The following is a 13963-nucleotide window of genomic DNA, read 5'->3' as shown; positions in this document are numbered from 1 at the left end:
CTGTAGGCAGCTGATCAAATCCAGTCAGGCTCTGGGGGCCAGGGTCAATCTCCTAAGGAATCTCAGCAGCTGCCATGGAGGACAGTGGTGCTCAGACCCCTTTCCCTCCCAGGATACATGTTAGCTGTGCCCAGGGCTGCTGGGACTCTGTCCATGAGGTTAGTGCTTGGGATAGCCCAGAGAGCTATGTCTCTGCTGGGTATGGCGTGTTAGGAGCCCTCAGGATGCTAGGTGGCCTCTAGCCCCGTGGGACCAGCCACCAGGGCAGTTGTGCAAGTGATCCTCCTCCCTAAGGCCCATAGCTCTGAGCCCCTGCCAGGGATGATGCAGAGAGGTTGCCTGGGGACTGATCCTCCTTAGGATGGGTCTGGGCTTCCATCCTAGGTCAGGATGACTGCAGACAGGAAAACATATGGCCATGTTGGCCCAGGGTTGTGAATTGTTTTCTGGAGACACAGCTGAAGCTGAGGATGCCACAAGTCCCTGGCCAGCACAAGAAGGTGCCAACCCCCATGGGAGTGCATAAGGAGCTCCTCAGCCTTTGTTGAGCCAACTCCATCCCCTGATCTCCGCCCGGTTGATGGTCACACTTGCCCACTGGTTCCACAGTACTCCAGCATATGTCAGCCATGGAGGCAATTTGTTAGCCTCCCAGCTTACATCTGTTTACTTCTGACCAACTGCCCAAAGTGACACACAGGTCTAAGAGACATGAGCAAAAAGCCACTGGGCTGCTTTCAGCTCAGTACAACCTAGACAAAGTCTGGCCTTAGCCCTGCCACAGCCCTTGGAATCAGCAGCGGCTGCCTGGAAGGATGTTCACTCCCCTGAAAGCTGCAGAGTGCCTAGCCAAATACACAGCCTGCTCTGGTTACTCCATGTACATAACCCTGGAATTCAGGGTACAACCCCTGCTGGACCTTGAGTTATGTCTGGGGCAAGCTGCTAGAGAAAATGGGCACACTCTTCCCAGCAAGTCATGTTTATCTTTGTTCTCAGTAGTGGCTCAGTTCCTCAGAAAGGCTGGGGTGAAGAAGAAGTCCAGGCTCCTTCTTGGTCAGTGTAGCTATCTCTAGGCAGGGCAACAATAACGGCTTCTCTGCAGCAGCCAGAGATCCGTAGGGCAGCTCTGGTGTCCTGTCTCAGCAGCTCTCCTGGGAACCAGGCCTGGTTCCTCTCACTTTTGTCCTTGCTGCTGCTGCTCTGCCCCTGGCCTGTCTGTCACTGGGTCACTCCTTGCCATTGGAATCCTGGGTGGCAGAAGCATCCCACAGGGCACAGCCCAAGGTCTTTTAGGCTTCTGGTGAGCACAGCAAGGTGCTCAGCTCCTCTGCTGTGGGTACTGCCTAGGGTAGAGGTGAGGCACAGACACTGGAGATTGGGAGCATGGAACAGGCAGCCGGACCCCCATGGGCTCTGATGGCTCCATCCTAGTAGAGCCAAGAGTTATCAGGAAATAAATCAGCTGTGGCTGGCTGAGGCCACCTGACTCTCATGAACAGATTGAATCTGCCGAGAGTGACTGACCCTTGAAAAATGGCCTGCCACTGCCCTGGCAGGTGCTAGGGCCCACAGCTGACCCCATTAGTACCCGTAACTCCTGTCGACCTGCCAATCTCCTGAGATGGTTCCCATCCCCAGGAACTGCAGTATAGCCTGGAGGGCTGTGACAGGATGCTAGGGGCCAGCCCATCTGTCTACCTCACAGCTGTCACCTGCCTGGGGACATGGGTCCAAGCTCGTGGCAGACTGATTCTCCTGGCTAGACTCTGCAGCTGCAGTAAAGGTGAGAGGCCTTTTCTCTTGCCTGGGGTCTCTAGCAGCCATAGGCCAGAGCAGCCCTTGAGGGCTGGGGCATGCTTTTGCGCGCGCGCGCGCACACACACACACACACACACACACACACACACACACACACACGATTCTTCTGGAGCCCAGGGCCTGCCTATCCAGGCATGACTGCAGCTTCCCTTGCCTGATAGTGTTCCTCAGCTCCTCTCTGTCCAGCAAGCCCCAGAGCAGAGCAAGCCAGCGGTGGGTTATGGACACATGGTGCTTGCCAGCCCGAGTTACAGGTGTCAAGGGATCAAGGACGGGTGTGGCCTCTCCTTACCTGCATGGGCCGGGAGTACATGTTGGTGAGCACCTCTTTCCGGGCCAGAGAGTACTTGTCATCTCCAAATGTTTTGGTCAGGCTTTTCTAGAAGTAAACCCCAGAAACCTGTATAAGATATGGTCAGGCTTGGGAAGAGGCTTGAGGCTTCATCTGCTAACCATCCTATCCTAAGTTTGGGGAGGGTAGAGAGGGGTTCCCAGGCTATGGGCCCAGCCCTAGGTTGATGACTACCCATGGGGCCCAAGAGCAGTGGTCCCTAGCCAGTGGCACACAACGGGCCTGAGATCTCCAAGCTTAGCTGGCAGGCCAACTCTCTTGACTAGAGGAATCCTCTGCCCCTCCCCAAGCCCAATCTTGGAGCATAGGTGTGAGGTCTCCTTTTTGTGGGATGAGCCAGAACACTGCTTCTGCAACCCCCTAAAGCTTAGCTCCAAGAAGGGTGCCCTTGAAGTGACTTCCTCTAAGAAAATTCCTTGTTTCCAGTCAGCCCAGCTCAGCAAGGCCTAATCCAGTCCTTGCTGTAGGACATGCCAGAGGCTACACCATGAGTAGCCTCCCTTGGTCCGGACCAGATAATAGAGCTTTCCCTAGCTGGAGCCATCCTCCCCATTGTAGGGAGACCTGGATGAATAGGGAGGGACTACACAGGACATAGCAGTCACCACGAGCCCGACTTCCAGGATTCATGTCTTTTCTCCAAGCAGGGCTTCCCATCAACCGCCCACAAGCACTTACATTGAGGGCCCCTGCAGAGCTGACATCCATGGGGAGTCCCATCTGGTCACAGAACTCCACTAGGTCACTGAGCATCTTTGTCTGTGGCGGTGGGTGCCGGCGCAGCAGGGCCTGCTCCGGGAAGGTGCGGAAGATCTTGTGGGCCACGGCCATGTTGGCCAGGAGCATGAACTCCTCTACAAGCCTGTGGGGGAGGGGGAGTAACTAGAGGGACCCTGGAGGCAGGTGACACTGCCCCGTCCCAAGATCTCTGCTCAGCTGGTTCTCCTACACCTTAGTTCTCAGTGGAAGAACCTTCTTGTGACCCTGATCAAACTTGTTCCACTCTTTTTCTTTCATCTCCATACTCAGGTTCTCCCAGAGTCAACCTGTCAACAATGATTTTGTCTTTTGGTCTGTGAATGTGTGTGTGGTCTCCTTGCTAAATGATAGTACTCCTGGGGAACAATGACAAAAGATGTCTCATTTCCCACTGAAGGGAGGATGCTCTCAGGTCATACCTAGTCCAGAAATGGTGCATAGTAAAGATCTCTAGTGGAAAGAGTGGCTGGGCTTCCTCTAGGACTCACTTGTAAGAAAAGCTATCCTTCTAATTCCCTTTACCTCAGTGTAATTAGAGATACTGTGAGTACATGTGGATAAACATCAAAATAGGCAGATGAAAACGTGTCAAGGCCCTATTGGGGAGAAGCAGGGACTGGTGGAAGATGAAGGAAGTGTGCCAAGACCAGGAAACCGGGCAAAGCAGGCGTTAGCATCGGCCAGCCGTGAGGTCAGTCACCTGTGTTCCAATCCTGGGCAGGGCACACACTATTCTCCCCTGACCTCAGGGGCTCAGGTAAGTGGACTGAACATGAGGCCTTTCAGGAAGGGAGTGTGCATCCTACTGTAGTTAGGATGTTCTATGTAGAGAAAGCTTGCTCCCTGGAGAGGCAAGGGCCATTAGAGACCTTGTTCAGCTTAGAGGAGATTCCCCAAGGCTGTGCTTCTCCCACAGAGGGAACTCCGTGGGTTTGGCAGTGTCTGAGGAAGCCTGGGATACATTTCTCTATTACAAGTTGAGTAGTGTTGCTTGGTTAGACCCGTTATCTACACAAGCTCTTAGAAGGAAAGTCAGACATAGAGTGGAAGAACCGCTCCTATGCCCTGACTGAACCTGCTATGAAGAATCTTGCCTCTGCTCTGCCAAGGTGCCTCCGCGGAGTTTTCTCTATAGCAAGGGTTAGGTAAGTACTTCAGCAGTGTAGGCCCCACCAGGTGGGGCCTGGGCATGCCTGGCTCCTGTCTTGGGTACCTGGGCACACCTCTGTCATGGGGACCTTAGCTGACTCTTTCATTATGCAGCAGACCCAGCTCAAGAAGAGAAGCCTTTGTGTTGTCCACTAGTTTGTAGCCAGAGTGTTTTAGGCAGTCACCGGCTTCCCAGTACCCAATCTGTCCTTATGCTTATTAGTGCTTGTCAATCACCATCCCTGACCACCAAGTCTCTGAGACACAGTTTAACACTGGTTCTACCACACTCTTGTTGTGTGGGACTCCAGTGAATTACAGACCTCTCCCAATCTTCCTTCCCAAAGTAAGACCGTTGAATATCTGATCACAGGCAGGGCTGGTGCAAAGGCAGACAGAGGGAACATGTGTTCTGGGTCGGAATATCAATTGCCCAAGACACAGTGGTGCTTTCCTTTCTTCCTATCCACCACACAAATGACTAATACATTAATTAATGATAATCCCTTTCCCTGCCTGAGCCTCCAGAGTGTTGGGATGCTCAGGCTGTTACTCAAATGCTCCCGTTTGTGAATTTGTCTACTCAACAGGCATTGCTATGGGGGCCAACATGTGTCCGGACCTTTTCTCTTCATGCAGTCCCAGAATCCCGTGGACCAGAGCACACAGTCTGTTCCTTGTAACCTCAGGGCTGAGCCACGATTGCAGTTTATAAGTGAAGCCGGCAGGTGGCAGTAGGGCCCCACACAGGGCTGTGAGGACATGGCAGGCAGGCAGGCAGGCAGGATCAGAAGCAGGCTGGACCAGTGGCTCAGATGGGGACCCTCCCTGCCCCAACCTAGAGGTCAGTGGATATCTTGGGATGAGCCTGACTCCTGCCCCACAAGATCTCTTCTGCTTTGCTACTCATGAGCTCATATGGGGACAAGGACAAAAATACAGAGAAGGGTGGGGTGAAAAAGGGACACTACGGGAAACAGGCACTAACAGACTCCAGTGACCATAACCCACTACTCATCTTCCCTGGACATCTGCACAGTACCATAGGCTACCCGAGGCCTTGAGAAAAGAAGTGCATGGCTAACCCTGATCACAGTCTGCTGTGGCTCTGGACACACAGGCTGGCCTTGGTACCTGTGGATTCCATTTCCATTAGCAGCCCTCATCCATCTGTCCATCTTCTCTTTCTCCATCCATCTGTCCTTCCCTTACTCTCTCCCTCCGAGTTAAGACATCAGCCTATGAAGCTTCCACAACAGTTTAGCAAGATCAAAGCATAAACCTAAACACGGTCACCAAACAGGAAGATGGCCCAGCAGTAAGTTCCCGTTCTCATCACTGTTCCAGGGTGGCTGTGGGAACCATTTCCCCATACCTTGCCCTTAGAATCTACCCACACACCTGCGAGTGCAAGGGGAAGGGGCAAGGCTGTGAACACCACAAAGGGCAGATGCTCCGGCCCCGGAGCCCCACGACTCCCAGGAGCCCCAGGAGCTGTAAGATGGTCCCCAGTAGAATTTTAGAACTGTCAGGCTGAGATATGGCCAAACCACCAGCAGCCAGAGCTCCACTGAGCTCAAGATTCCCTGTGGGGCCAGTCACCCCATGGAGGGATGCACAGCAGAGATCCTTTACTCTCACCTAGGGCTAGCTAAGGGCCTTCCTTGCCGGCACCTGTCTACCCTGGGCAATTCTCACTGTGACCAGCAGAGGGCCCCCAGAAGCGTCTGTCCCAGGTCCTGGGACTTGATCTAAGCAAGATTCGTTTAGAACCCAAGAACTTCTGGGCAAGAACAGCCCCAGAGTTCACAAATTGTGGCTCTGTGGCACAATGTCCGGGGGTTCCTGGAGTCCCAGTGACTGTTTCTCTCTTAGCCAAACCCTCTGGGCCGAGGGATCTGTGCAAACGGGTGCAATGGTGGCCTGTGACCAGTGAGTTCATCATCTTGTGGGGCAAGGGACGATGCTGCATACATGAGCTCTCAGCTCTTACCCTGCGCTATCCCAGGGCAGATGAACCAGGCTGGAGTACATGAGGGCATGGGACTGGGGAAGTGGCTGAGGGCTGTCTGGTTGCCATGGCTTAGACTCTCCTTCTGGTCTGAGCACCTGCCTTCAGTCTTAAGACACCTCCTCCCCCAGTGACAGCATCACATAGGCATGAAATCGCTCAGCCCCGCTGGGATGGGGAGCTGGAGCCCAGCAACTGCCTGACAACTGCTTTAAATAAGGGCTCAGGAATGGCTGCCAGCCAGGACCACCTTCCAGAACAGCAAGCCAAGCCCTCAGAGATGGGGCCTCTGCCCCAGGCCTGGCATCTGCTGAGCATCTGGAGCCCTGAGCCACTAGGCCCACAACTCTGGAGTCTTGAGTGGGATTGTGCTGTGACAGAAAGCTGTCAGGTGGACATCGGGGTGGAAGCTCACCGACCTCACTCACAGCATCCCCTGCCTGTCGTCAAGGCTTGCGAGGCCTGGTGAGAGATGGGCAGGTTTGCAGCTTCTCACCTCAGGGAACAACTGAGCCAGGGTTCCATCTCATAGCAAGCAACCAACAACCTACATATAAGGACACACCACAGATGCACATTCCGTATCACAGAAAAGGCAACTTCACCCAGAACTGTACCGACACCACTTAGAGAGAATGGTCAAGATATTTCTTATGCGTCTTCACCTTCAGAAGGGAGTGTGCTGAGCACAGCTTACGAGAGACAGCACCCCACCATCTGAGGACCTGAACTGGGATATGTTGGTTTGTCTGCGTCCTAAAAGTGCTTATTATTTAAGGTTTACTTATAAAAGTTTGCTTGTTTTGAGATAGGGTCTTCTCTATGTAGCCCAGGCTGGCTTAAAATTTGTGATCCTCCTGCCTCAGCCTCCCGAAGACTGGGATTATCAGTGTGAATCACCATGTCTGACAGAGATCAGAGAATGGTTAGGTGAGAAGCAGGCCTCTGAGGAAGGATGCAGTGTATTAAGTCCCTGGCCTTAAATAAGTGCTGCGCAGACTATGGTGTGCGTACCCTGGCCTGGACCTTGCTCCTCTTGTCTAGGCAACTGCCCTGTTAAAATCTTCTTTTTCCTAGAGCAACAGGGTATGTAAGACTCCGCCAAATGTTCTAATTCTAGGATTTGGGGTAGATTTCCAGAAGCTTCTCTGGCTCTTCCACCACAATGTCATCACCTTTGTCCTGGTTCTCGTCTCCTGCTACTTTGTTCCTTCACACCAAACCGCATCACTCTTCTCCTCGCTCCACCCTCCTCTGGCCCTCCTCCGTTCCCAGAGCCCAGAGTCCAGGTGTGTTAGACCACTCTCATCTCTTTTCTTTAGTTATCCCTCAGTCTGGAGGATGGTGGGAGGAACTCTCTCTTAGCATCCTGGGGTCCCCATCATAGCACCTGGCCTTCAGGACTGTGATGGCCCCGGGGTCCTAGGTTATATCTCGTGGTGCATGCTCTAGTCCCAGTGTGGATGTTTAACAATGGCACAGAGTGAAGGACTCCCAGGACAAATCACATCTGGCTCCCGCTCAGGAGGCTGGACTACCGGGTCCTTATTATCAGTGCCCTTTCTGCTTAGTCCCCGGGTGCTTCTGACTCCAAATACTCCCTGATAGCCAGGCATGCTGATAACCTGAAGCCACCAAGCCTCCCGATCTTCCCGCTACACCCCTACCCGAACTACTGAATGTTGATATAACTGTCTTATTAAATAAGAAACACAGAGCCAAATGCAGAGTTAAAAGCCCAAGAGGTCAGAGCAGTAATAAGAGCTGAGACTTAAAACCTCCTTCTTCCTGCCACTATCGTCCTTCCCCTCAGAAAGAGACCTACTTCCTGTGTGTCTGTCTTTTTATTGACTTTCTGTTCTGCCTTCTCATTGGTTGTAAACCCAACCACATGACCTCCTCGTCACTGCCTGTCTATACAGACCTCCAGGTCATCTATGGTTGGTATTGAGATTAAAAGTGTGTGTCTCCATGCTGGGTGCCAGATGTAGCAGGAATCTTAAAAGTTCTTATTAATAAAATCAAACCTGAGGCTAGTTATTGGGGTGAACGCTGGAAGGTCAGAGAAGCAGAACAAGCCACAGCCAACCTCACCTTGCTAGTTCCTCAGCTGATCCTGTTTCTTTAGACTGGAAGCCTCTGAGTCCTTATCCAAATGAATCTCAGCTGAACTGCGCTGCTCAAAGCCTGAAAGCTTAACCAGCCAAATGCTTCTAGTTTCCGGTCTTCACGCCTTATATACCTTTCTGCTTTCTTCCATCACTCCCTGGGATTAAAGGCTCACTTTCTGGGATTAGAGGCTTGAGTCACCATGCTTGGCTGCATCCTTGAACACACAGAGATCCAGGTAGATCTCTGTCTCTGGAATGCTAGGATTAAAGGGGTGTACTACCACTGCCTAACCTCTATGTTTAATATTGTGGCTGTTCTGTCTCTGACCCCAGATAAGTTTACTGGAGTGCACAATATTTCGGGGAACACAGTACCACCACAACCGAGTACCACTTTCTTATATGCAGCGGCAGCTCTTTACAACAGCAATGGCTGGTGCGCCTCAGCCTTGGGAGCTAGCAGTGTCTTTGTTGGATTTCTTCTTCCCCTTTTCCAGCTGTGGCCTCACTCCACCCTGGGTCCTACTCTTCCTATGGCCCGAGGATAATCTTCTCTTTCTGGGTGGGAGGAGCAATGTACAAATAGGGAAGTCCTCTGCTCCAACTCCTACACCCCCCAAGCAGCAGTCTGTGTGTGCTCTTGGGGCCAGCTGCCTCGGTGGCAGTCAGAATGCCTCCATCCTTCCCCAAGATGCTCCCACAGGGAGGTATGCTCACAAGCAGGATTAATTCCAAGGAATGTCGAGGAACCAAGAATGAAACATAAAAAGCTCCAGGTGGAAAATAAGGGATTGAGGGGAGAGGCCTGGACCCCGCCTGGGAGCTGGAAGGCTGATGAACAAGGAAGATGTTTCAGATAAGGATGTGGTGATGGTTTGAGGTAGGGGGGAAGCAGTTAGGATGGAGGCTGAGGAGCTCATGGCTAGCAGACAGTAGCCAAAGCAGTGATGGAGCAGCACAGGGACTGAGTGAGCCTGGCGGACACGGTGTGTGCGCTGGCCCTCAGGACTCCAGAGCAGAGGGCGATGTGGTAGAATGAGACAGGGATGTAGACAAGCTGCAGCAGGCTGTCCCTGTGAAATGCTGCAGAGGCAAAGGAAAGGGCAGCAAAGGGCCCCTGGGGCTGGTAAGCAGACGCAACCCAGCAGGGTGGTAGGGCTGGGGACAGAAAAACAGGGTGGGGAGGTAGGTCAAGTGCAGACAATGCTCACAGTTACAGTGAGAGTCAGGGTCAGAAGGGAGCGGGGCCTTGTTACTATTCTCAGACAAGCTGAAGGTGTTCTCTGAGGCAGGGCTCATGCTACGAGAGAGCCTGAAGGAAACCAGCTAGCAGCCCAAGAGGGAGAAGGAAGTCACTGTCACATGTCTGATTCTAGAGGGAGTGAGTTCCCAAGTCAGTGCAGAGGAAGGGCCCGAGGGTCTACAGCCTCTGTCCTGACCATGCTCCCTGTAGGAAGGCAGGCTGTTTCCTTATTCACCCTAGAGGTCACAGGTCACTTCTGACACCAGCTGCAGCTGGCTCAGTCCCACAGTCAGTCAGGAACAGAGATGCTAGATGCTGCATTCCCCGGGCTCCTCATCCAGCACTGTGCCAGAGGGCAGATGGGTAGCCCCAGAGCACTGTCAAGCCCACTGGACAGTGAAGAGAAGACAGTACTGGACCTGCTAGAAGCAGCTACCTCACGTGGTCCAAAGACAGGAACAGGTTCCAGGACAACGGCTGTTTCTGCCCCTAGAGCTCAGTTTCCTGAGAACAGCAAGAGGCTGGCACTAACCCTGGGTCTCTCTGCAGGCAGGCAGGCAGGCTGGCAGGCAGGGATGTGGTGCTGAGGGCAGGGCCTGTCCAGACCCAGTCTCCTCAGCCTTGCCTTCCTATTTTCTACCCCTCTGCAGCTGCCCTCTCTCTCAGCACTGCCTGGCAAGGGAGGTGGGTCTGTGAGTGGTTCCACCCTGAGGTCCAATTTACCTGCGAACCCACAGGAGAACCTCACCCCACCCCTTCACACCACAACACCTGCAAAGTGGCCTCAGAAGTGGTCTGGAGGTGGGCTGGGACTAGAGCCTACAAGGCCAGAGCTGGGGGCTGGCTGCTGCTGAAACTGCAGCCATTTCAAAGGCCAAACCAATGGGAGACAGGAAGAGCTTCTCTGCCTCAGCCACCAGGGCACTTGTCAGAACTCTGTGGGAATCTCATGCTAATGGAATTAGGCCACTCACAGAGATTGTTCAATTAGTTCTTGGTGAAAACTGCTAACTTGGAAATTTGATAAGAATTGCTCCCAGCCAGTTTCAAATTCATTTCTTCTGAAAACCAAATTTTCCCCACATGGGCACATCCTCACTGTGGGCTAAAGAGCCCTTGGGCTCTGTAGTAGCTGGGAAGGCAGCTGCTGGGCCTCTCACAGGAGCTGTGTGCTGGAGCATGGCCTCTTCTCTACAGCTGGGCAGCCCAAGGTGGGGAGTCAGCAGCCACCCTCACAGGAGACCTGCTGCTCTCCCAGCGGCCCCAAATTGAGTGTAGTGTGGTGGAAAACTGCAAGGGAATGGGGCGTGATGGGAAGTCAGTAGTCCGATCAGCACTAAATTGAGGGCCGCTGGGGGTGGGAAACTTCAGAGATCTTTGTTGCAGCTCCCTTTGAGGCCAGGCCAGGGCAGAGCTGGTGGCTAGGGAGCTGGAAAGTGGGGGCCTGGGGTGGGGGGTGGAGGGGGCAGGTAGCTGTAGCCCAAGCTGCAGGGGAGGGGCACCTGGAGAGAAGAGGCAGTAGCAGACTGACAAGGCGCCCACCATGGCTGGACCACAGGGCCACCCCACGTCACAGCTACAGCCTCTCGCTGACCCCTTTCCTCCTGGGCTCCCTGCAACCTGCTCAAAGTTTTGGACGTCCCTGTGAAACCACAGGGAAATGAATGGGCCTAGTTCACAGGCATGGAAAACCCCAGAGGAGCAGGCCTCTGGAGCCAGACATAACAGGTCTTGTGGGTGAACCAGAGCCAGGGTTTCTAGTCTGTGGGGCTGAATCTACTCCAGGCTTTTCTATAGGCTCCACAGGCGGAGCCCTGCTGCAGCGAGGCACGTTTGAGTCGTGTTTTTCTAGTTCAAAAGGAAGTCTCCAGAGGCTAGACATCCAAGAGAAGCCCTCCGGCCCTGCCAAAGGAAGGCCCAGTGGCTGCGGTAGGGAGGGGAGGGAGGGGAGGGATTGCGCCCAGCCGGCTGACAGCACCGAAAGCCTTTGTCAGCAGAAAGCTAGCCACGGAGGCTTGCTCTTCCCAAGGCTCAGCTCTGCGCACAGAGGCACGGGGCAGGCCTGCACGTGGGCAGCAGCTCCAGCCCCTAAGCAGAACCAGGCGGCAGTTGTGCCGTGTGGCCTTGCAGCAAGGGGTAATTGGGCCTCGCTGGCTCCTTCATGATGTTGACACACACACTCCTTTCTCCAGTTCCACTGGAGCTGGACCCACTGGCTAGAGGAGGTGTGGCCAAGGCACACAGAAGCATACCGCCTCAAGGAACCACTGCCTGCCCGCAACAGCTCTGTGGCCCTGCTCAGACTTCTAGCCAAGGCCGTGGCTCCCTCTCACGCCCAAGTAGAGGAGGCTGGCCCTGTAGACCTGCAACAAGAACAGAGCTTGGACAAGCTCAGGGGAACCAACTGGGGCACCCCTGACTGTGGAAGGGATCAACTTTGGTTCTAAAGCTAGAATTTGGGTGCTAAGATGTTCAAGGGAGAAGAATGTTTTAAAATACAAGACTCATATACACACGTACACAACTACAAAAGACAGCTAGACAGGAGAATGGAGGAGCCAGGTACTCCTGGAACTCAGGCTCTTCTACTTTATTGAAAGAGTGTTTTGTGCTGGGCGGTGGTGTGGCACACACCTTTAATCCTAGCACTCAGGAGGCAGAGGCAGGCAGATCTCTGTAAGTTCGAAGCCAGCCTGGTCTACAGAGTGAGTTCCAGGACAGGCTCCAAAGCTACACAGAGAAACCCTGTCTTTAAAAAAAAAAAAAAAAAGTGTGTTTTGTTTGCCTCCAAGAAAGTGTTCTTGCCTGGGCTGTGGGAAGTGGGCCCCATTTTCCAAGGCCACCCTAGGATGATGAAGCCACTAATGGTGGGAAGGAAAAAAGAATGTGGACAAGCTCTATGTGTGTTTTGTCATCCAGCCCAATGAATCCTTTTCCAGGAAGATATTGTAGGTCTTAATGTGCACAGAGGGAAACTGAGTCTCAGAGGCTACAGAAGATGACAAGCTCCAGATTGTGGCAGGGCCTAGATCTGGGGCACCACCAAGACCTGCAGCTTTGGCTTCACCAGGTTTTGTTGGAGTCGGGGTGGCTGTGCTAAGTGGGAGGAGGTACAGAAACAAGTGATTCCTTTTGGAGAGCCCTGCTCTGGGATGGCGCATGAAGTCCAAATGCTTGCAGGGCTTCTGCTCCCTAAAGAACTCCAAACCTCACTTAGACTCTCAAATTCTTTTTTGTGTGGGATGTTACCCTTTCCTCCCCTTGTGTATCAGCTCACTTATCTATCAGCTCACCTAGGCAGCCCACTCACTAACAAGTCAGAGGCAGAACACGGCTAGATCTGCATGGTGGGGCCACCCGTGTGTGCGGGTCTGGGTTGCAACATTGTTCAGTTCCATCCAATCAAGAGGGCACACTGGAAGTGAGTGAGTGCCCCTTCTGAAGTACAGGTAGTCTCTGTCTGGGCAATACAAGACCAGGCCTAGAGAGGCTGTGGGAGGAACCTGAGTAGTCTCTAGGGAGGGCCATTAGTGCTGGGAACAACACTCAGCTCTGCAGGGAGCCTGGAACAGTGGACAAGCTGCCTGGGCTGCCTTGCTCCCTTTCCCACTGTGCACACTGCACCAAGCACAGCCCCATTTCTGTCTGCTCGCTTGCTCGCCTGAGGCTCTGGAGAAGACCCGACCAGATGGAAGCAGCAGGCAGGCTGCATCTTGGGACAGGGACAGAGTCAGGGCTGTCTCAGCTGTCAAGCCACTGGGTGAACTGCCCAGGGCCTGTTCACAGGCTTCAGTCTTTGGAGGGTACAAGAGAGATGATCCTTCCCACCTTCTCATTCTCTCTATGGCTCTGTTGACACTGAAGGTTGTATCTAAGAAAGCCACAGCTCTATCACGCATGGTGGGGGAGAATTCAGAATAAGCGTCCTAGAAAGGGTAGCACTTGTAAAACTGTCAGCCCTTCTTTCTCACCACAAGTCCAAGGCACAGCTGAGGGGCATCCTGGAGCCAGAGCTAGACACACTTAGGTTGGAGTGAGACTTCCAGTCGGAGGGTCTTTCTACATGTATCCTTGCTTTGCTCCAACCTCATCAATCCATGGACAAGCCATGGTAAGAGCCACCCTCAGTGATGCCCTTGTAAGTCTGCTCACTCAGCTGGTCTCTCTACAGCAGTCCTGGCTAGTGTTCTCCACTTGTCTGCTTGTAATGTAGTTACTCAATGTCCTCCCTGCCTTCCTCTGGGCCAGTCACAGCTACTCAGCACCGCTAACCTTGCTGGCTCCGAGGGCTCACCTGCCTTATTTCTCAGTACTCTGAACAGTGTCTAGGACATAGTAAGCAGACACTAAACACTTTTTAACAACAACAACAATCATCATTATTATTCCTGTGCCCACTGAGCTAACAAGACCAGAAACCTGCTGCCACCATTGGGCTCCTGGGATGTAAAACTTCCATATACATGAGGATACCTGCTCCACAGCCTCCACAACTACCACCACCATTCTTACAGACC

The 13963-nt window shown here is 53.3% G+C and overlaps 1 protein-coding gene across 4 annotated transcripts in view; it reads right to left on the bottom strand.

Moving 5' to 3' along the window:
* The window catches only part of Dis3l2 (DIS3 like 3'-5' exoribonuclease 2), a 322978-nt gene that overhangs the window by 3165 nt on the left and 305850 nt on the right, over positions 1–13963 (bottom strand). For all 4 annotated transcript variants that reach the window (XM_059278396.1, XM_059278391.1, XM_059278392.1 and 1 more), the window contains 2 exons: positions 2852–3035; positions 2114–2200 (listed from right to left, as the gene is read on the bottom strand). In XM_059278396.1, the coding sequence (XP_059134379.1) occupies positions 2114–2200; positions 2852–3035 (271 nt within the window). The remainder of the gene's footprint in view (positions 1–2113; positions 2201–2851; positions 3036–13963) is intronic.

This window comes from Peromyscus eremicus, chromosome 13, assembly GCF_949786415.1.
Source record: "Peromyscus eremicus chromosome 13, PerEre_H2_v1, whole genome shotgun sequence".
Taxonomy (NCBI): domain Eukaryota; kingdom Metazoa; phylum Chordata; class Mammalia; order Rodentia; family Cricetidae; genus Peromyscus; species Peromyscus eremicus.
Note: the sequence above shows the minus strand (reverse complement) of the source record. Positions and strands in the feature narration are given on the sequence as shown.